We start from the raw sequence: 19295 nt of genomic DNA on the forward strand, positions 1-19295 counted from the left end.
GTTCTATGAGTTTGCGGACCCGTTCTGTTTTGTTGACCATGTCCCCAGTGCCTAGTGTCACGTGCAGCTCGAATATTCATATTATGAAAGAACAAGTGAGTGAGCAGCCCTGCTTCACCCAGGACGTGACCGTCCATCTGAGATGTGTCCGGCCCCACTGCCAGCTCCCAGCACAGTACCTGGCCAGGAGGAGGCCTGCACGGCTGTTGAATGAATGAATGGTGTGCTAACGTAGTGCGAGCCGTCTGGTGCTCCTTACGTGGGATGTTTGCACACCGATGAGAGGGCGAGAGCCCACGTGACAATTCTGATTGACCCTGGGGTGTCGGTGGTGGAGCTGACCCTTGCCCTGACCCCACAGCCCCTCTTGCGTAAAGAGAGGGATGTTGGGCCCTAGTTCTCAGGCTCTAGCCTTGACTTCCTGTGCCGACTACAGCCGGGTGGGAAGGAAGCAGTGAGAAAAGCCCCTTGAACGACACGGAGCCGTTTCCGATGGTCTCCCACGCTGGGGTCGGCTTCCGCGGGCTGGGGAGGGGGCGCGGGGCCAGCTCCTCACAGCCGCCTGCCTCCCTCATTCATTCCCAAGGAGATCGTGGGAAGCTGGGAGGAAGCTGGCCACAGTTTGGGGTGAGCTAATTTTGGTAACAGGGTCTTTGGTCTCAGGCTCCAGGGGCCAGGGTGACTGGGAGGGAGCTGTTTGCATTTCCTCTGGCCCCCTCAGCTCCCCCCTGCTTGGGCCCGGGGGACAGGGCCGCCTACGGTTTGAACTCGTCTCTCCTCCCTGGGGCCCAGCAAACCTTCCTGCTGGCAGCTCCAGCACCACGGGAGGGCCAAGAGGGGCACTGTTCTGCCCTCTCCAGGCACTGTTCCCCATGCTTGGCACCAGGCCCTCTCCTCGGCCCCCGGCAGCGTCCAGAGGCAGCAGTACCACTCGTAATCCCTCGATTTGCACGGCGCTTTGCGGCCGGCCTGTTCCCGTCACACGTGGTCTCAGTTGATCCTCGCGACAGTCCTGGGAAGTAGGCAGCCCAGGCCACGAGCAAGGAAAACGAAGTTCCAAGAGGGCGCTGGGGTCCTCAGAGCCTGAGGATGGTGACCGGCAGCCAAGTGCCTCCCTCCGGACACCTGCAGAGGCAAGGATGTGCCGCCGTCCTGAGCCCCATCACCGCGGCAAGAGGGGCCTGGCCATGAGCAGAGCAGCCGGACAGGCCCCTTACAAGGAGGGAGACTGAGCCCAAGCTTAGTGGCCAAGTAGGCCCTCTGGGTGCAGAGCTGTCCCCAGCTGACCCCTCCTGCCCTCTGGAAGGCTCTCAGGTGGGTGCCTCCCCCCACAGGAGGCCCCCAAGGCTCAACTCAGTGCCATCTTTTTCCTCCTCCAGAGCACGTGGGCCCATGAGAACAGCAGGGATGGCCGGCTGGTGTGGACAGGCACCCAGGAGCACCTTGTGTCCACCGGTTTCAACAAGGTAGGGCTCCTCCCGGAGGAGTAGGGCATCCACACCAAGAGGGCGGGGACGAGGCCCACTGGGAGCGGGGGGCTGGGGCCAGCTCCAGACCCGTCCATATACGGCCCTGTGTGCAGCCGGGTCTCAGAGCCCCAGGGGACCAACGGCTGCTGAAAACTGGCAGATTCCATCTGCAATAGCTAAGCCTGACCCTGGGAACTGCGGTGGGCCCCCCCAGGGACCAGAGTCCACAGAGGGAACCACCCCTTGTCCCTTGTCACCTAAGGGTTCTTAAAGGGGCAGGACATGAACACCCAAACTCTCCCTCCCTGGCATGACTCACCCCCCCACCCCCGAATGCTCTGCTCTGGAGCAAGTGCTCCCGTGCCAGCCTGTGTCCTTAGTCCCTGGGTTCCGGGCTGGGTCCCTCTGAGCCCTTCTCTGCCCCCTCCCTGCAGATGCGTGAGCGTGAAGTGAAGCTCTGGGACACCCGGCTCTTCTCCAGCGCCTGCACCTCCCTCACCCTGGACACCTCTCCCAGGTAGGAGTGGCTGACGTGTTGGGATGGCTGGGGCATTGAGGACCCAGTGATGTCTGTAAGTGCACACTGCTGATTGTGGGGCAGGCTTCTGCCCGGGGGCTCGTGCTGGTGTGTTTTGGCATTTGGGGAGGGGACTGTGACTCGGTGGTGCGGGGACAGGGGGCCTGGGGATGTGCTTGATTTTGCTGTGAGTGTTCTGGTGGAGCCGAAGACTGAAGAAACTGAGGCTACGATCATGAGGTGGCCGCGGGGTGACGTGGGGTCAGGTGGGCTAGCAGGTCTGGAGGCTCCAGTGCAGGACGGAGGCAGGCCTCGGACCTGCAGTTTCTGTGAGACCTCAGCCCTGGCCACATGCTTGTCACTGGTGGTCCTGGGTGGGTTGGGGGGTGCAGGCAGCCTGGAGGTACAAGTGCACCTCGTCCTTCCACCCTCCTGGAAGCGTGTGCAAGAGGGTTTATGGTGGTGCCCCACGGGGTCCTGGCCCAGCCAGCTCTGTGCAGGGACAACCCACGCACCAGAAGGCCCGTTGAGGAGATGAGGTACAGGAGGCTGGAGGACCAGCCCGGCTGGTGCAGGAGGCGGTGGGACCTGGTCCCTGTTCAGCTGTGACTCTTGGGGCGGCTTGCTGAACCCCCAACCCAGGCAGGGACCTGGGAGGTCCGAGCCAGGATGGGGCCTTGGTCCTTGGATATCCATTCAGCCCCTTCCTCTTCCGTTTTACAACTAGGGAAACTGAGTCATAGAGGGCGTGGTGACCTGTCTAGGCTCTGGGAGCAGTGAGGGCCGTGCCTGGGGCACACAGGGCTGAGTGCCATAAGAGCTCCTGCCAGGGCGACCCCACTGAGAGCCCCCAGAGAAGGGGAAACCGTCAGGGTGGCACTCCCATCCTGTCTCACAACCCAGGGAAAGGCTGGGGTGCTGGAAAGGCCCAATTTGCAGATGAGGGAGGCAAGGCTGAGTGAGATCCCATACCAGTAGGTGTGAGGCCTCTGTCTGCTCTTGGCCCTGGGGATACAGCGGGATGTTACCAGGGCCCCCCTGCGCTGGAGGAATCAGGGCCCCCAGGCCTTCTGGCTTCGTGTCCAGCAACCCCTCCCCCAGCCCTCATGCTGCACTGATATCTTGTCCTCCACGCCTACCCAGGCCAGACAGCCCCTTCCCTATGGGGCCCCCCAGCAGAGGGAGGGAACGGGCCCAGCCTGGAACAGGGAGCCAGCACTACCATCAAGTGCTCCTCTCCCCCCGACTTCCTGCCTGCCAGGCTCCGCCCCGTCTGTGCCGGCCCCCACCCCACCCCGAGGAGCAGCCCCCGCCCAGCCCCAGTGTGGCCCCTGGGGGAGTTAACGATGCCCAGACCCCATGGTGCCACTGGCCAAGGCTGACCCTGTAATTATAGCAGTTAAGAATAGCCTCGCAGGGCCAGCGAGGCCTGGAATTTCTCAAATCACTCCCAGATGGGCGGCCAGGCCAGTGTCCCGCCCCCTTCATCCCCCAGTCCTGGCCACTGCCCCACTGGGCCCACGCCCTTGGCAAAGGAGCTGGGACTCTCCAGCCCTCTACAAAGCTGGTGGACGCCAGGGATGCGTGCCAGCCTCCAGGCTGGCCTGAGAGGTGGTGGGTCCCCTACCCCAGGCTCCCCAGAAGCCAGAACCCCTCAGGAGCCCCCTGGGGTGTTGGGGGCTGCTAAGTGAACTGGACTGAAGGTAGGAAGTGTGCAGGGTGTCAGCTTCGGGCACGGCATGGGTCTCCACCGCACCCGCTCAGTTTCTTTTCTGTTTTACAGATGTTCCATCTCCATTTGGGCAGAACAGTATGAGCTCTTATAAGAGCTATAGGGAGCCAGGGGTCAGGCACATGCCCCTCCCCATCCTCTCCCAGGGAGGACCCAGGGCCCCACCCTCCCAGGGGCCTCTGTCTCTGCTCCCATCTGTGCCCTTCCCCTGCTCATCTGTGTTGTTTGTGGAGCGTACCTCCCCACATGGGACGCGCAGGGCAGCAGGTCCTATCTGTAAAGCTGGGCTCAGGCAGCAGGTCCACAGATGGCCACCCCGTGCTTCCTGTGCTGGGTGGAGCTGGGGGGTTACCGGCAGGGCCTGGGCTAATGGAGCAGCTCATGCTCCGGTCTGGGAGACGCAGAAACACCACCACCTGTCTCGGGTGCCCTGCTCCTGGGCTGGGTGAATGGTCAACAGCATCAGCCCTGAGCTGAAGGCAGATGGAGATTTTTCTCCACATGTTACCAAAGAATAAAAGCTGAAGCCGGAGAAATCGATCTTCTCTTGAGGTCGCCCTGGCAGCAAGCCTCACAGGGTGGAGGCTGGGAGTCTGCTCTGCTTCTTCACACTGAGGTGTCCACCTCTGGCCAGAGGCACCGGCCCTGCATCCCAGCGAGTTCCCTGGAGGTTGGGAACCCCCTCCCTGCCTGCCTTCTGCGGCTCTCAGTAGCCCCTCCCCTCTCCTGGAGGGCCAAGCCCTCCCCACAAGGCTGGTACCCCCACCTCCTGGGCCAGGGAGCAGGTGTTGGGATCCGTCCCTGCCTGCGCTGAGCAAGCCGCTGTCTCACTGTTCCCTGCCTGTGATTCTCTTCTGTAGAGGGATTGCTGGACGTGAAATGGGAGCATGTGTAGCCCGTGTGGCGCAGGGCCTGTGGCAGCGAGGACCCAGCAGTTGGGGGCTGGTGTTTCCCCACAGCAGGATCACCCTGGGTAGTGGCTCTATCTTGGCTTGGTCCCCCACTCGTTCCCTGGCCCTCTCTTCATCCCCCGGCCCCTCATCTGATGGGATGCCCGAAGACCTTTTCTGGGAGGGCTGGCGTGAGTGCTCAGGCCCCTTTCTGTGGGCCCCACCACTCACCCCGCCCCTGCGGCCCCACTAGCCAGGTTTAGCTTTGCAGCGAAAACATTCATTCAGCAGCCACTGTGTTTAGCACCAGCCCATAGACCCACAATGGCCCCTTTGACGGGGCCGCCGAAGGGGAGGGCAGGCCTCGCCAGAGCCATTCCCCTAATGGGACCCAGGCCCACAGGAAATCCACCTGGGCTGCTGCCTCCGCCGCCTCAGGAAGAAGGGGCCCCACCCAGGCCCGCTGCCACCACTCTCTGCCCACCACAACCCACCTCCTCCCTTCTCGTGCCAGAACCCTCAGCAGCCGATAATTGAATCCAGAGCCTCGTGTGGCCGGGCCTGACTCTGCACTGACATCAACGCCCAGCACCGCAGGGCCTGCTCCCCAGGCCTGGCTGGGCTGCCTCCTTCCCACCAGGGTGAGGCTGGGGGCCAGGGGCCGTGACCCATGCAGGGAGATGGGCATGGGGCCGCAGGGAGGCTCGCTCTAGCCTTTGCAGGGCCTCTCTGGCCCCAGGGGCACCTCCGTTCCTGCCAGAGGGTAATAGGAAAAGGTGCTGGGCGCGTGTATCTCACTGTTCCTAAGCTCCCAGCACCTGGTCCAGGCCAGGGCTGTGCAAAGCATCCCTGGGGGCCCTGCCACCACCTCGGCCTGTGGCTTCCTGGAGAACACTCCCACTTCCGGGGTTTCTGGAAAGCCTGGGTACTTTACTCAAGTGCAGAGAGTAAAGGGGCATCACAGGGCCACCTGCCCCTAACAGCCCTGGCTCGGTCCCTGCCTCCTCACCCAGCAAAGAGTTCCTGTCATTCAGGATCTGTGCTGCCCCTTCTCTGTAGCTAGAGCAGGAGGCTGGGAGCAAGGTCTCCCAGCCTGAGCCCATGCAGAGGGGCAACAGGACTGCAGGAAGGGCTGGGCCATATGTGCCATCTGGTTAGGACCATCCATGAGGGCCTGGCAGGGCATGGCTCAAGACACCTCCTCCACAGAGGAAGGCAGGCGGTGAACTCATCAGACCCATCTCTGAGGAGGGACCCTTGGGGGTCATCTTGGCCTGCGTCTGCCACGAGCATCTCCCCAGCCTCTCCCAGGAGCCCTGCAGCTCCTGCTGGCAGAAGACTGGGCCTGGGAAGGGTAAGGCTGCCCTAACCGTTCCTCTGCCCGGAGGTTGAAGTGGCCCCTTTCCTATCCCTGCTCCCTCCTGGTTCCCAGTCTCACTGGGAGGCTGGTCCGGGCACCTTAGTCGAGCAGACACAACCCAGGGCAGGACAGCCTAGGGCATGCTGACTAGGGCCTGGTGCCCACTGGGGAGAGGGGTCCCTGCCCCCAGCTTCCCCACAGAGAGGGCTGTCCCTTTAGGCCGACCCTGCGAGCCCCCACCCTCCCTCTGTCCAGCCCAGGTACACTGGGGCCATGCCTGAGAAACATGCTTGTTTCTTTTCATCTTTTATTTTTCTTACAAAAGGCTTTCATATCATCATTTGTCTTACAAAAACCAAAGTCCTTGTCTCTGAGTTTGAAAAACATTTTCCCAGAATAAATGGGAAAGGATCTTTTATAAATATATTTTAAAAAACAAAAGCAAAACTTGTTCCTAAAGCATCTTTCTTTCCAGTTTCTTTTGTTCCTTCACTTTCTGGGGCTGAGGCAGTGTCACCCACCCCATCCCCAGTCCCTCTCCCTCTGCTCTCTTTTCTGGGGGCTTCCTTCACTGGCCCCCAGAGTCTCCTTGGGGTGGGGAGCTTGGCAGCCCCGGGCCTGTGTTACCAGCACACGGCAGGGCCCGCCCCACCCCAGAGGTTGCATGTTGCAGAAGACGGGGCCGACGCCATCCTCTAGGCACTCGGGCGGCGGGGGGACCTTAGAGGTTATCACCTGGGTCCGAGCTTCTTACAGATGAGGAGACCAAGGTCCAGAGAGGGGCAGGGACTTGCTGTGGTCACACAGCCCCGGTCCTGACGTGTCCTCATCGTACAGATCTGAGAACTTCCTTGATCTGGCAGCAGGAGGGCCCTGGCCAGTCCCAGTGGGGCCAAGAGCCTGGCCCCGGCCATCCATCACTCCCAGGCTTAGATGTAGGGCTTAGCTGGGAGGGGCCCCTGGGGGCTGGGCCCCGAGTAGCCCATGAGCGGCACCTCACACTCAGGCCCGCCAGGCGGGGCCTCCCCACCACCCTCAGTCGCCTTTGGGCCTGGCTCCAAGGGGGCCTTCACCCCCTCCAGCTCCAGGGGCCCGGCCCCTGGCCCCACTTGCCCTTTGCCCTGAGCCACAGCTGCTGCGGCCCGCCCCCGCCGCACACAGAAGGCCGCCCCCACAGCAGCCAGCACGGCCAGGAGCACGGCAGCCAGGGCGGGCGCAATCAGGAGTGGCAGGTTGCCCTCTCGGGCCTGGGTGACTGGGGCGTGGTTGGAGCGGACTGCCGGGGGCGTGCGGGCCTCCCCACAGGCCTCCTCGCTCTCAGGCACCCTCCCGGCCCCCAGGGGCCGGACGCAGATGGAGTAGGTGGCGTTGGGCCGCAGCTGGGTGACCGTGTACTCTGCGAGTGAGGCCGGCAGCCGCAGTGTCACCGGCCGTTTGTCGGGACCCGACAGGTTGCGGTAGGTGAGGCGGAGGCTCCTGAGCTGCACGGTGCTGCCCTGCAGGTAGCGCTGCAGTCCCACCCGCAGGGAGGTGGGGCTGGCGGGCTCAATGCCAAGGGGCAGGGGCTGGGGTGGCCGCATGGTGGCCGGGGCAGGGCTGGGCCTCGGCCCTGGCCTCACCCGGCTCTCACAGTACAGGCCCGTGAAGCCCTCAGGACACAGGCATTCCAGGTGGCCCCGCGCCCCCAGGTGGCAGGTGCCCCCACTGAGGCAGATGGATGCCGGGCAGTCCCGGGGCTGGGGGGCAGGACCCATGGTGGGTGGGGCGGGGGGCGGTCGGCTCAGGGCCTCAGTGGTTGGCTCCGTGGGGCTGAGCCAGGTGGGAGCCATGCTGGAAGGTGGGGCTGTGGGCGCCCACACCGTGGGCCTCATGGTGGGCACCGTGGCCGTGGTGGTGGTGGCCGGGCAGCCAAAGTCGGCGTAGTCAAGGTCCAGGAGCAGCCGGCCAGCGTTCTTGGGTGGAAAGTGGCAGCGTGTCTCCTCGGAGCTGGCCAGCGCCACACGGCTCTCCCGCACCCAGGGGCCGAACCAGCTCAGGGGGCACACGCAGTTGAAGGGGTTGCGGGCAGCCGCCAGGAGCCGCAGGCGGGGGAAAAGGACCGAGAGCTCGTGCGGCAGGGCCTGCAGGCTCAGGTTACTCAGGTCCAGCTCCTGCAGGGCTGCCAGGCCAGCCAGGTCCTCGGGCCGCAGCTGGGCGATGCGGGTGTTGCCCGCCAGCCGCAGGCGCGTCAAGCCCCGCAGGCCCCGGATGGCGGGCGGCGCGAGCTCCAGTTGGTTGTCGGCCACGTCCAGGTCGTGGAGGTTGCGCAGGCGGCCAAAGAGCCCCTCGTCCAGCTGCTGCAGCCCCAGGCCGGCCAGCCGCAGCGCCTCCACATTGGCGGTGTCCAGGATGCCGGGCTCCAGGGCTGGGAGGCTGTTGTGGCTGAGGTCGAGCAGCAGCAGGCGCGGCAGGTGCAGCGGGGGCAGCGCCCGCAGCTCGTTGTCCTGCAGCTTGAGCTCCAGTAGGTGGTCGAGCGCATCGAAGGCACCAGGCTGGATGTGGCGGATGCGGTTCTTGCCCAGGTAGAGGCGCTCCAGGCGCCGCAGGCCACGGAAGGTCTCGTTGGTGATTTCCCGAAGCCTATTGGCAGTCAGGTCCAGGTTGCTGAGGTTGACCAATGGCTGGAAGACCCCACCGGGCAGGCTGGCAATCTGGTTCTGTGACAGGTCCAGGAGCTGCAGGCCCGGCAAGCCGGCAAAGCTGCCCGCGTCGAGTGTGGTGATGCCGTTCTCAAAGACGTACAGGCCCACTGTGTCGGGCGGCACGTCGAGAGGCACGGTGGTCCCCTGGCGGGCGGTGCAGAAGACTGTCTGTGGCTGGTTGCACTGGCAGCCGGATGGGCAGCCCTGCACCCTGGGCTCCAGGGCCGGCAGCAGCAGCAGCAGCGGCAGGAACAGGGGCAGGGGTGTCTTGGAGCGCATCTTCTGGCCCCTGGGAGCAGAGAGGAAAGCGGGAGACCGTGAGTCAGGGGCCCCAGGGGACAGCCACTCCAGGAAGGACCGGGAAGGGAATTCCCAGCCCCCTTCTCCACTCCCCGCCCCCAAACCCAACAGCATACAGTAGTTATGAGTCAGGTCCCCAGTGCCCTGGCTGGGTTCCTGTCCCTGCCCCGTCACTTCTTCGCTATGTGACTTTGAGCAATCACATGACCTTGTTATGATATCAGTTGCTACTTCCTGCGCTGACACCAGGGTTCGGTGGGCTGATGCACACAGAGAGGGGCCTGGCCCCCCAACACTCAGTGACCACAAATAACCCCCTTCTCCTTAACTCCAGCCCTTTGGCCTCTCTGTGGCTCAGAGAGAACACATGGTCAAAAAACATCAGACTCTGTGCCCTCCCCCTAACCACCCCAAAAATCTCTGCTGAGGTGGACAGGGAAGGAGGGAGAATGGTGGGTTCTGGAGCGGCAGCCCCTCCCACAGCATCTGGGAGAGACCAGGCAGGCAGGCCGCCGAGCACGTAAATAGAGAAGCTGCCTGCCCTGGGCCACCGGCCGCTGCCGCCGCACTCTTGAGTCCTCCGAGTGAGGAGAGACCACAGCGGGAAGACTTCACGGGGAAACTCTGGGATTGGTGTTTTTCCACTTGTGAAGTCAGACCTGCCTAGGACATGGCCAGCAGGAGAGTTCTCTGGGGAAGCAGAGGAGGGCTGGAGCCCTTGGTAGGTGTCCCCACTGTGGGAAGGGGGGAGGCAGGGAACCTTGGTCTTCAGATCCCCCATCTCTAAGCCACGATGAAAGAACTAGAGGTGAGGGGCCCCCAGCCTCCCTGGGCTGACCCAGGTCTCAGGTTGGGGGACGTTGGTTGTGTGGTGGCCCTGGAGGCAGTGTCAAGCCTGGAAACGCTCCGCAGATGGGATCCTCTATCATTTCTTGGGAATCCACTCTAGGCCAAGCCTTGAGCAAGAGGAGCAGCAGCCCTTCCCACGTGCCCGTGGCACTGAGCGTCTACGGTCTCCTCGTTTAGTCCCCCAGCAGCCACTCCAGGTGGAAGCTGTTCTCACTCCCAGATGACAGGAGAAGAGGCTCCTGGAGGTGCAGTGACTTGCTGCCTTTGCACTGCCGGGAAATCTGAGCCAGAGCCCAGGTCCTTAACCACGTCCAGGTGTGGCTGGGCCTGCCCTCCTGATGTGGGGCCCAGTCCTGCCCAGGTCGGGGTGGCTCCCCCAGCCGCTCCAGGCTCCCACTCGTAGCTGGAACTGCCCGAGACAGGATAGGGCCACAGCATGGGCCCCCCTTCACTCAGGCTCCTGAGGGGAGTCCGGGGGCCACCCCAGCAGCGGTCCCCACACTCTGGTTCCCTAAAGTCCCTGAGAGGCTGGCATGCCTCCCCTCCAGGTGCCTCCTACTCACACAAGGGCCTTTTGTGCTGGGGCTCAGCCTCCCCTTCCCCCATGCTGGCCAGCCATCCAGCCACACAGGTAGCATGGCCCCCTACGCAGCCCATGTTCTGCCCAATGCCGTCCATCGGGCTGCCCCTCCCCAGGGATGTGGGCTCCTGGAACGGGAGGCGGAGGAGGGGCAGGTGGTCCCCAGGAGGCCACTATGGTGTTGGGCCAGCTCTGAGTAAAAGCCCGTCACCAGGTTGGGCCTGCCTAGGCCCGGCCCACCTGCAGGGTCGCCTCTGCCCTTCACTAGTTAACATTGGTGACTGCCCTTCAGAGGCCAGCTAGGGAGGCCTTCCCTGACCCCAGCCAGTGCCACCTCCTCTGCTCTCTAGATTCTGCTGTCCCCTCCCTGAGGGGAGGCCCCGTTTTTGCTCCCTGTATCCCAGAGCCCATCTTTGCTGAGTGAATGGCGGAGGAGCATCTTGCACTCAGCCTCAGATGAACCTCAGCCAGAACCCGGGAGGCCTCGTGTGCCCCCAGCCCTGCCGGCGCCGTTCCCAGGGGGCTGTGTATGCCGTACCTGGCCTCCTCCACTGTGGGGACCTGCTCCACCCTCCCTGACTCAGAAGGCGGTGGGTATGGCCTGGCCTCCAGATGTGGGCTGTGAGCGACCCCCACCCCCTCATGCACCTGGGGCGTGAGCTGCCTCCCCCTGAGTTAGCCCTCCTGGTGGGGGTGGCGGGCAGGGTCAGGAAGGGCGCAGCCAGGCTCTGGGGTGGGAGGGGACCTTATACTTGGCCAGCCTGGCCACCCCTACAGCTTCAGCTCCCCTGGGCCTTATAAAAGATCACAGTTAAAAGCTTACACTCCAGTCAGGCAGCCCTGGGCCAGGGGCACCTGAACTGTGAGGCCACAGAGAGCAGCTTTCTCTCAGTTTCCTCATCTGTCCACCTGGGCATTCCAGAATGGACACCTCCCAGGATTGGGAGCACTTAGCTCCGAGGAGCCAGGCATGTGGTCTTTAGGGGCCTGGGATGCATACTGGGGGGTGTTTCCCATTCTGCATTGAGGAGGGGACCAGCATGGGCTCTGAGCTTCACCTGTAGTCTGCTGGCCCTTTAATCAGTAAAGTCATCATGGGGGAGGGAGGCAGGAACACCGGGGGTCTGTCTGGCCGCAGAGGCAATGTGGGTAAACTGATGGAGAGTGGGGGTTGGGTCAGAACAAGAGCAGCTGGCATTCTGGGCTGGGGAGACCCTAGTAGGCATCAGCTACCATCCTGTGGAAGCAGTCCACAGGATGCAGGGATGAGTGCCTCTGCTTGAGCCCCGTTCCACCCGTCCAGCAAGGAGCTGGCACTGGGGCTTGGGAAAATGGCAAGCTGTGGGCTGTCAGCTCCGGGGGGCTCTGCCACCAAGAACAGATCAGAGAGCCCCCAGAGGGGACCCAGAGGGCAATGACTGACTGGAGGGGGCCGGTGACAGGGCAGCAGGAGACCAGCTCTGCCCCTAAATAGGTTCCCAGATCCCTTCTCACCTGTGGGCTTTTGTTCTTAGCAGCCCTGATTCACCTTCTGGAGTTGTTCTGAGCACCCAGTGTTGTGGTTCTGTGTTGTTCTGTTTGTTTTAAATGGGGAAGTTCTTTTAACAAGTTCTGGGAGCGATTCCGCCTGTCTGGGTGCGTGCTGGTGTGTGTGTGCATTGGGGGTGGGAGTGTCTCGTTGGGGTCATGGCTGCCCTGGCCCTTGCAATTTCAGCAGCCCTGAAGGACCAGGGGCCTGGGCTTTGATATCTGATCTGCTGACTCGAGGCAGGGAGGTGGGCCCTTTCCCTCTGCAAAGGATGTGGGGAGAGTTCTGGAGGTAGCCCTGGGATTTGAGGGGGGGTGGTGGAGTGGAGGCAGGAGGGCAGAGTGTCCAGGGCCTCCCCTCCACTTGGACTCGCCTTGGCCTGGCCCCACCACAAGGGCCCTCCAGGGGACAGTGCTGGGATGGGGCTTTGGGGTCTGACTGCCTGCATTCGCAGCCTGGCTGCATGACAGCCTGGCCACAGCCCTTCGCCTCAGTTCCCATCTGTGAAGTGGGGGAGGCTGCGTACAGCGCCTGAGTCTCAGGGCTTGTTTAGTTTGTATTTGGAGGACATTCTAGGTGGTCAGTAAACACTACCTACTGAGGGTGTCACCCATAAAACCTGAGTCTTGCCCTCTGCATGCATGGGGTGAGGATGCCATGGTGTGAGAGGGGCTTCACGCAGATGTAGGCACAGACAGGATGCCCCCTGGGCCCAGGGTGAGGCCTCTATGCAAAGGCTGCCCTCCATCCTCAGGCGTGGAAGAACAGGAGAAGCTAGAGAGAGCAGCCTGGGGGTGGGAGGAAGGTGCCTTTAGTTCTAGAAGGGGGTGGGGGGAAGTGAGCTGTCCTTTGGCCGGCAGTTCAGCATGTGACGGGGGAGGAGGGGGAGCAGAAGGAGGGGCTCTGTGAGTAAGGACATCATCATTTCAGCTCTCAGGGGGACCCAGAGTGTCCCCACCCACCCCCAAGTGTGGGACACCTGGAGGCACCCACTCATAGGCCCTGGGTCAGGCAGGGACTGGCGAGTGAGTGGAACCTGGGCCTTCGGTTGACCACTTGAGACCTCAGGCGGGAGCATCTCCTGTGCCTGGCCAGTGGGGAACAGGAATGGGCAGACAGAAGCAGGCACACGTCCCTTTCCATACCCGATGCTGCGGAGTGGGTACAGGGGTCTGGGGCTGCAGATCTGACCCCATGGCTCTGGGCCTCTGGCTCCCAGTGCCGGCCCGCCAGGGTGAAGCATTGCCGGCCAGGCCTGGCAACAGCCCAGCCCAGGAGTCTGCCAACCCCCCAGGCAGGCGGGACCATGCCGGCAGCCAGGATAGTTGGCTCCAGTTTCGCTGACGTGTCTGAGGAGGCTCCAGGCCCGGGCTGGGTCCACCAGTCTCCCCATCCCTGGGGAGAAGCAGCCCTTGGCCCAGCAGGTTGGGGTCTCTATCCTGGGCCCTCATGCAAGGGGCCGAGGGGGCTGAGCCTCAGGTTCCTCGGAGATAGCCCTCTTGGGGCGTGGTCCTAGCCCTGCCCTTTGATTAAGCCCTGCCCTTTGACTGGTGGTGGGGGTACCCACCAGTCTTGGCATCTCTGCTTTACTTACTCCATCACCACCCCCAGCGGGTTCTACTCACGCTATGGATAAGTCCCGACACTCCACACCACGACCTCATCCGGGCTTCCCTTCCATTTCCCACCTATAGGGCTTCTCGACCCCAGCTGCACATCAAAATCACCAAGAAGCTTTAGAAAGTTCCTAATGCTCACGCCGCACCCTCCCCCGGCCAATTAAATAAGAATTTCTGGGGTGAGACCCAGGCAGAGTTGTGTTTTAGAGAAGCTCCTTGGGTGGGTCTCCTGTATAGCCAGGCCTCAGATCCTGGGGCAGAATATTGCAAAGGGGGATAGTCTGTACATCAGCCCGTCTCCCTGTCCAGGGAAGAGTCTAGATCCTTGAGCAGGTATGGCCAGCTGGCAGCACCAGAAGAGCAGGAGCTGGACCTCCTCCCGCTTCCCCACTCCGTGGCAGGAGCTGCCTGGCCCCAGGTGGGTGTCTTCTGTGGCACTGTGGGTGACTTGACAGCTGCTAGACCTGTCAGCCCAGGGCAGGGAGACCAGTGACTAAGGCCAGTCCCTGGCTCAAATGAGCCCTCAGGGTGGCAGGACATGCCTTCTCAGTCAGCAGAGGTGCCACTCTGCTGGAAGAGGACACCTGCTGCCCCAGGAGCTATGTGGTGGCTGCGGCCCAACTTGAAATGGGCTGGTCCAGATGCCGCCGTCAGCACGTGCAGTTGTGATGCCACTGGGGCTGGGCTCAGACATGGGGCTTGCTCACCGCCCTGTCCCCACCCAGGGCCAAGCACCCATCAACTAAGGCCCTAACTCTGCAATTAACCCTGAATTCGCCAGAGGAAAACCTTAGTCACCAAGGGAGGCCACCAGCCCCAAGCCGGCTGGGCCCAGGCTGTCTGGGGCCTAGACAGGGTCTGAGAAGGAGGTAGCCCCAGAGGGGTCTTGCCCTTCTCATTCCATCATGCCCAGGGTTCTCGGTTACCCTGCAGCGAAGGAGGCCCTTCCTGGGGCCTGTGAGCTCATCAGTGGGCAGGTGGGGTTGATTAGGGGAGCCACAAGCCTGCCTCTCACCTCTCACTGCTGCCCACCCAGGCCCAGGGCCAGGGGGGCCCCAGTGGCCACCCCAGCCTCAGCCTCTTCTCAGTGCAGGCTAGCTCTCTCCTTCCTCCTTAATTAAATCTCTCAGGCAGCCTCCGAGGAATGTGAGAGCCTTATTGCGTTCCCCGGGAGGAGACGGGTGGGGGCCCTTCCCCACCTTGGAGAAGAACTGGCCCCTCGCCTGTTCCCACCCCCCAATCCTAAGGTGGCCCAAGGGAGTCTGCTCCAGCCTCCTCATACCCAGGGAGGGTGGAATGAGGAAAAGCGGGGGAGGCCGGCGGGTCTGGCCGGCCAGGCGGCCCAGCCAGCTGAGGGAAAGCAATCCGGCTGACTCTGGAATGTGGAAACTGATAAAAGGGAGAAGGCTGAGCCCCCGCCCACCCTCAGCACACCCCTGCCCGCCCCAAACACAGCCCTGCTCTGGTCACGCGCGCGCAGACACATGCCCACGCCAGACACACGCCCACTGGGCTGTGCTTTGAGACACACACGCACACACACGCCCTCCCCCTTCGCCAAGAACTCTCAAATTCCACAGCAGTGAGGGGAGCTGGTTTTCTTGGCAGTGCGGAGCCTTGGGCTCCCTGGCCCAGGGAGGGGACTCTGAGGGGGGCTCCGGGAGGGATCACTAACCCTGTTAAGTGGTATTGCTGTCCTTCCCATGAGCTCAGAGCCTGCCAGTGGTCAGGGATGCTTCTGTGGGCAGAGGCTCACCCAGCCTTCTCTCTAGCCACCAGGGGAACTGGCTGGCTGGCCTACTGAGGTGGGAGCTGCCTCCAGGGCCCAGCTGAGACCCTGCTGTCCTGATCCCAGGAGCTGCTACCCACTTAAAAGCCCCCACAAGGATTCAACTCTCTTTACCTGGGACTTGTCCTAGCTTACCCAGGACTGTAGTGGAGGTGTCAGGAATGGGAGCCAGGAGCTGGACGCATCCCCTGCCCAGGGTATCTCCCTGGGGGCATTTGCCAGAGGGGGCTGCCTGGGGAGAGCACTGGTCTGGGTACTTTGAGGGGCTTCTCATGTTGAACCCCTCCTCCTCCATGTCCAGGGTCTGGTGCCATTCCAGCAAATGCCCTGGGACATCAGCCCCCGCCTGCCCACTGGTCCCAGGTAGTTGTTTCACTGAAACATGAGGCCAGGGGAGGTGGAGACAGGCAGTGCCCGGGCCCCCAGCCTGGCACGCGTGTGCTCATCCTCCCTCCCTGGGCCCGGGAGAGGCCAGATAATGGTCTGGAGGGAATCCAGCTGGGCTGCTCATTACCAGAGCCCTCTTCCTGCCTCTGACACTCTGTTTACAGAAGCTCCAGGGGCTGATTCCCCTGGGAGAAGACAGCAAACTCAGGGGACTACTCTCCCATCCCCCACACTGCCTGCCTTAGCCCTATTGGGTCTTGCCAACAGCTGGGCCCATACTGGATGTCATGGCCCACTGGGCCTGCTGACCCCACTTGGAGGTCACCTGCCCAGCCACCCCTCTTTGCCCCCAATGCCCAAAGTCCAGCCTAGTGGGAAAGGACCTTGAGACTTAGTTCAGTTCCCCAGCCCTAGAAGCTCTTGGTCTGGGGAGGCGGCTCTGGGTCCTGGTGCCACGCTCCAGAGCCTCACCTGCCCTTGGTGCAGAGGCAAGCAGAGGGACCCTCAGGGCCACTTCCTCCTTCCCACCTTTCACACTCCAGCCCTTGGCCCCAGCGGGAGAGGTAGTCAGCTACCCTGGTGTGGTAATCGTTAACAAATGGGGGTGAGGCAGAATGGCTGGCACCAATCAGCTGGCCTGCCAGTGACCACAGGGGACCTCGGCAGCCCTCAGGCTGCAGTGCTGCCAGCCCAGGGACACAAAAGACTAGGCTGGCTCCAGGCCATTGGGTTCACAGCCTGAGCAAAGCCCCTTCCCTGGCAGGGGCAGAGATGGGGCACCCTGATACCTGGAGTACAACCCAGTCAGCCAAGGTCCGTACCCCATTTCAAGGGCTGCATGCCTGTGGGCCCCTTGCTCTGCCCTGAGTGACAGAGCCCTCAGGACGGACCCCAGGCCGTCGATCTGCACAGGGGGACAGGGGTTAGGGGTATTCATGCCCAGAACCAGTGTCACTCCAGGAGGTAAAAGTAACCGAAGGCTGTGGCTTGGCCATCCCCTCAAAGGGGTTTGTTTCATAAAACTGGTCATGCCGGAGGGCCCAGCCGTGGGAGGAGGGAGGGGTGTTTATTTTGTCTGCTTGCAGCCCCGCGGGCCGGTGAGCCGCGTACTCGCGCGTGCGCGCACCCCGGCCGTGGAGCTGTCGGAGCCCGATGACTGCCAGATAAGGGGGCGGGCCGGGGGCGCACGGTGCCCGCCCGCCTCCGTCCCCAAGTTGATCCAGGTGATCGTGCAGGACTGGGGGCCGCGTGCCCGCCCTGAGTGCGTGTGCGCGCGGCGGAGGTCGGGGGGGGGGTCCGCGCGCGTGATCGGCGCGTGTGCACAGCCCGTCCCCTGTTCCCGCCCGCAGACCCCCAGCCCGGTAGACACTCACCGGGCGGCAGCGGCGGCGGCGGCGGGGGCCGGGCGGGACGGGCCGCGGCCTCAGTGCTTCCTGGCCCGGAGGCCGGAGGGGTCCTGGGTCCTGAGGTCTTAAGGTGCCGAGGCAGCCGCGTCCGTGTCTCCCCGCCCCAGGGCTCGGGCTGCGGAGTCGGCTCGCGGGAGGCGGGTTCCGTCTTAAGAGGCTGGGGGTGGGGCCGCCATGGGCGGGGGGCGTGGCTGTTCCCTATTGGCCGAGGCGGGGCCGGCGGAGACCCGCCTCCCCTCTCTGCTGAAAGGGTCATTCGGCCAAGCAGCCTGGTCCTCACCCCGCCAACTCCCGACCAGGCGGGCAAGAGAGACCTTGCTTGGTTCTGTTGGGAGTCAGGAGTCCCGCGATCCAGTCTGGTCTGCCACTAGTTTGTAATATGACCCTGGCAGATCCCTTTTTCCCTGTGAAAAAGCAAGCGAATAATGAGTGAGACCAAGCATCCCAAACCTGGATGCCTGTGACATACCAGGCGGGTGATAAAAACTCGAGGAACAGACCCCAGAGCCTGTGGAGACCTGGGGAGGGGAGACTCAGCCGCTATGACCTGTCCCAGTCTGCCAGAGCTTCAGGTTTTTCAGAAGACACTGGAAATCTGGATTTTTTATGTGAAATCTCTCCATGTTGTTGTTGGTAGCTAATCCCAACTTCAGAAACTCCTGGGTAGGCCACACACACAGATCCCTTCTGAGAACCTCATAAGTACAACCTCTAATGCCAAATCTGAGTCCTGGGGTCGTTTTGCTGTGAGCACCTCTGGACCACTTTCCCCATGTCTTAGATGAGGGGAGCGACACCCAGGAAGGGGACATGATAGACTACCCACAGTTACTGGCAGCTTCAAGGCCAGAATGTGCTGGGGGGTGCTGGGCTGAAATGTGAGGTTGGGCCTCACTGTCAGTAGGTGGGGCCTGGGTGCTGCTGACAGTGGCCCTTAATGGGGCAGAAGGGGCGGGTGCCAAGGGCTGGGCTAGTCCAGAAAAATCCCCTGTCTTGGCGGATTCCAGGAAAACACTCTGCCCTCCTCCCCCTCTGCACTTGTGGTCAGAGTCATGCCTCAGAGCCTTTGGGGACCCAGCTCAGCTCCTAACTTTCAGCCGGCTCCAGGACACCCGCCACCCCGTCCAGCCCAGCCCACAGTCAGGGCTTGGCTGGGCCAGCTCAAATCTCGGGGGGCCTGAAGGCTTATCCCAGCAGGCTGGGCCACACCAACTTGCAGGGGTGGGGGGGTTGCATGGTGTTTGAAGGACTGGATCACCTCCAGAAGGCAGGATAGCCTCTGTGTCCAGTCTCTAACAGGGCTAAGCAGGGTCCAGGTGCAACGGTTACCTCCCAGACTTTCCTTCTCAGCTTTTCGCCTCCGCAGGACCTCTCCCCAACACGGCCCCCTTTCAGGATGAGCAGAGGTCTGCACCCCATGCTTTTGTTGTTATATGTGGATGTGGAGTGTGCTTTGCACATCTCTAAACGTCCGTTCCTAGGCCAGTGCAGGCCCTCAGGTGTGTTTCATTTGGCTCCTGTGGGACTTTTTAAAACTTTGAAGCCATTGCCAACATTGAAAAATCCAGTAGTTTCACATTAAAATGGGACTTCCCAGCTTGCCTTGAGTGGGAACTCTCGGTCAAGGCTGAGCAGCAGCTGCCCCCTGTGACCAAGGCCCAGACTCACAGGTGGCCCCAGTCCCCACCAAGCCTAGTTGTCTCACACCAGGCTGCTGCACTCCTTCAGTTTCCTGAACCATTTGAGTTTGCAGTCAGCTCAGACTGTCCCTATGCCTCTGCCCTTGGGCCCTGTGTCCCCTAAGGCCCTCAGGAGACCCCAGCCTGACTCTCCTCCAGGAACAGGACTTCCTGACAGATCCTGAATCTTCTCGCCTCTGTGGCCATTTCTTGCTGATAGTGAGATCCCACCTGCCTAAAGGATCCATCCCCAGCCCCAATCCTAAGTCTGGACTCACACAGGCCATGCTCCCATCCACCTGGAGGTTCAAGGACAGCTTCCAGGAGGCCCCCTCCCCAGTATGTCCGTCCATCCTGTCCTCATTTGGCTTCAAGGCACCACCTGCCTTAGAACCTGGTTCTAAGGGAGCAAGGGAGTGGGGGGCAGGGTTTGGTTCAAGGGGGTCCCCACTGCCCAGCCTGGGTGACAAGAACAGGGGACCTGTTCTGCTTTGGACCAGTGCCAGTGC

General features: G+C 62.5%; 2 protein-coding genes across 3 annotated transcripts in view; one reads left to right on the plus strand and one right to left on the minus strand.

Annotated features, from left to right (window-relative positions):
* CORO7 (coronin 7) overlaps positions 1-19295 on the plus strand; it is a 57982-nt gene that overhangs the window by 27126 nt on the left and 11561 nt on the right. For both annotated transcript variants that reach the window (XM_060119837.1, XM_060119838.1), the window contains exons 8-9: positions 1380-1466; positions 1904-1986. In XM_060119837.1, coding sequence (XP_059975820.1) covers positions 1380-1466; positions 1904-1986 — 170 coding nt within the window. The remainder of the gene's footprint in view (positions 1-1379; positions 1467-1903; positions 1987-19295) is intronic.
* Positions 6265-17218, minus strand: VASN (vasorin). The gene is made up of 2 exons (XM_060119839.1): positions 17075-17218; positions 6265-8938 (listed from the first exon to the last, which is right to left on the minus strand). Exon 2 carries the CDS (start codon positions 8926-8928, stop codon positions 6898-6900), a length of 2031 nt encoding a protein of 676 aa, XP_059975822.1. The 5' UTR covers positions 8929-8938; positions 17075-17218; the 3' UTR covers positions 6265-6897.

This window comes from Mesoplodon densirostris, chromosome 16 (genome assembly GCF_025265405.1).
Source record: "Mesoplodon densirostris isolate mMesDen1 chromosome 16, mMesDen1 primary haplotype, whole genome shotgun sequence".
NCBI lineage: Eukaryota > Metazoa > Chordata > Mammalia > Artiodactyla > Ziphiidae > Mesoplodon > Mesoplodon densirostris.

Coding starts and splice junctions, on each gene's coding strand:
- VASN (XM_060119839.1), bottom strand. CDS start 8,928: ATGCGCTCCAAGACACCCCTGCCCCTGTTCCTGCCGCTGCTGCTGCTG.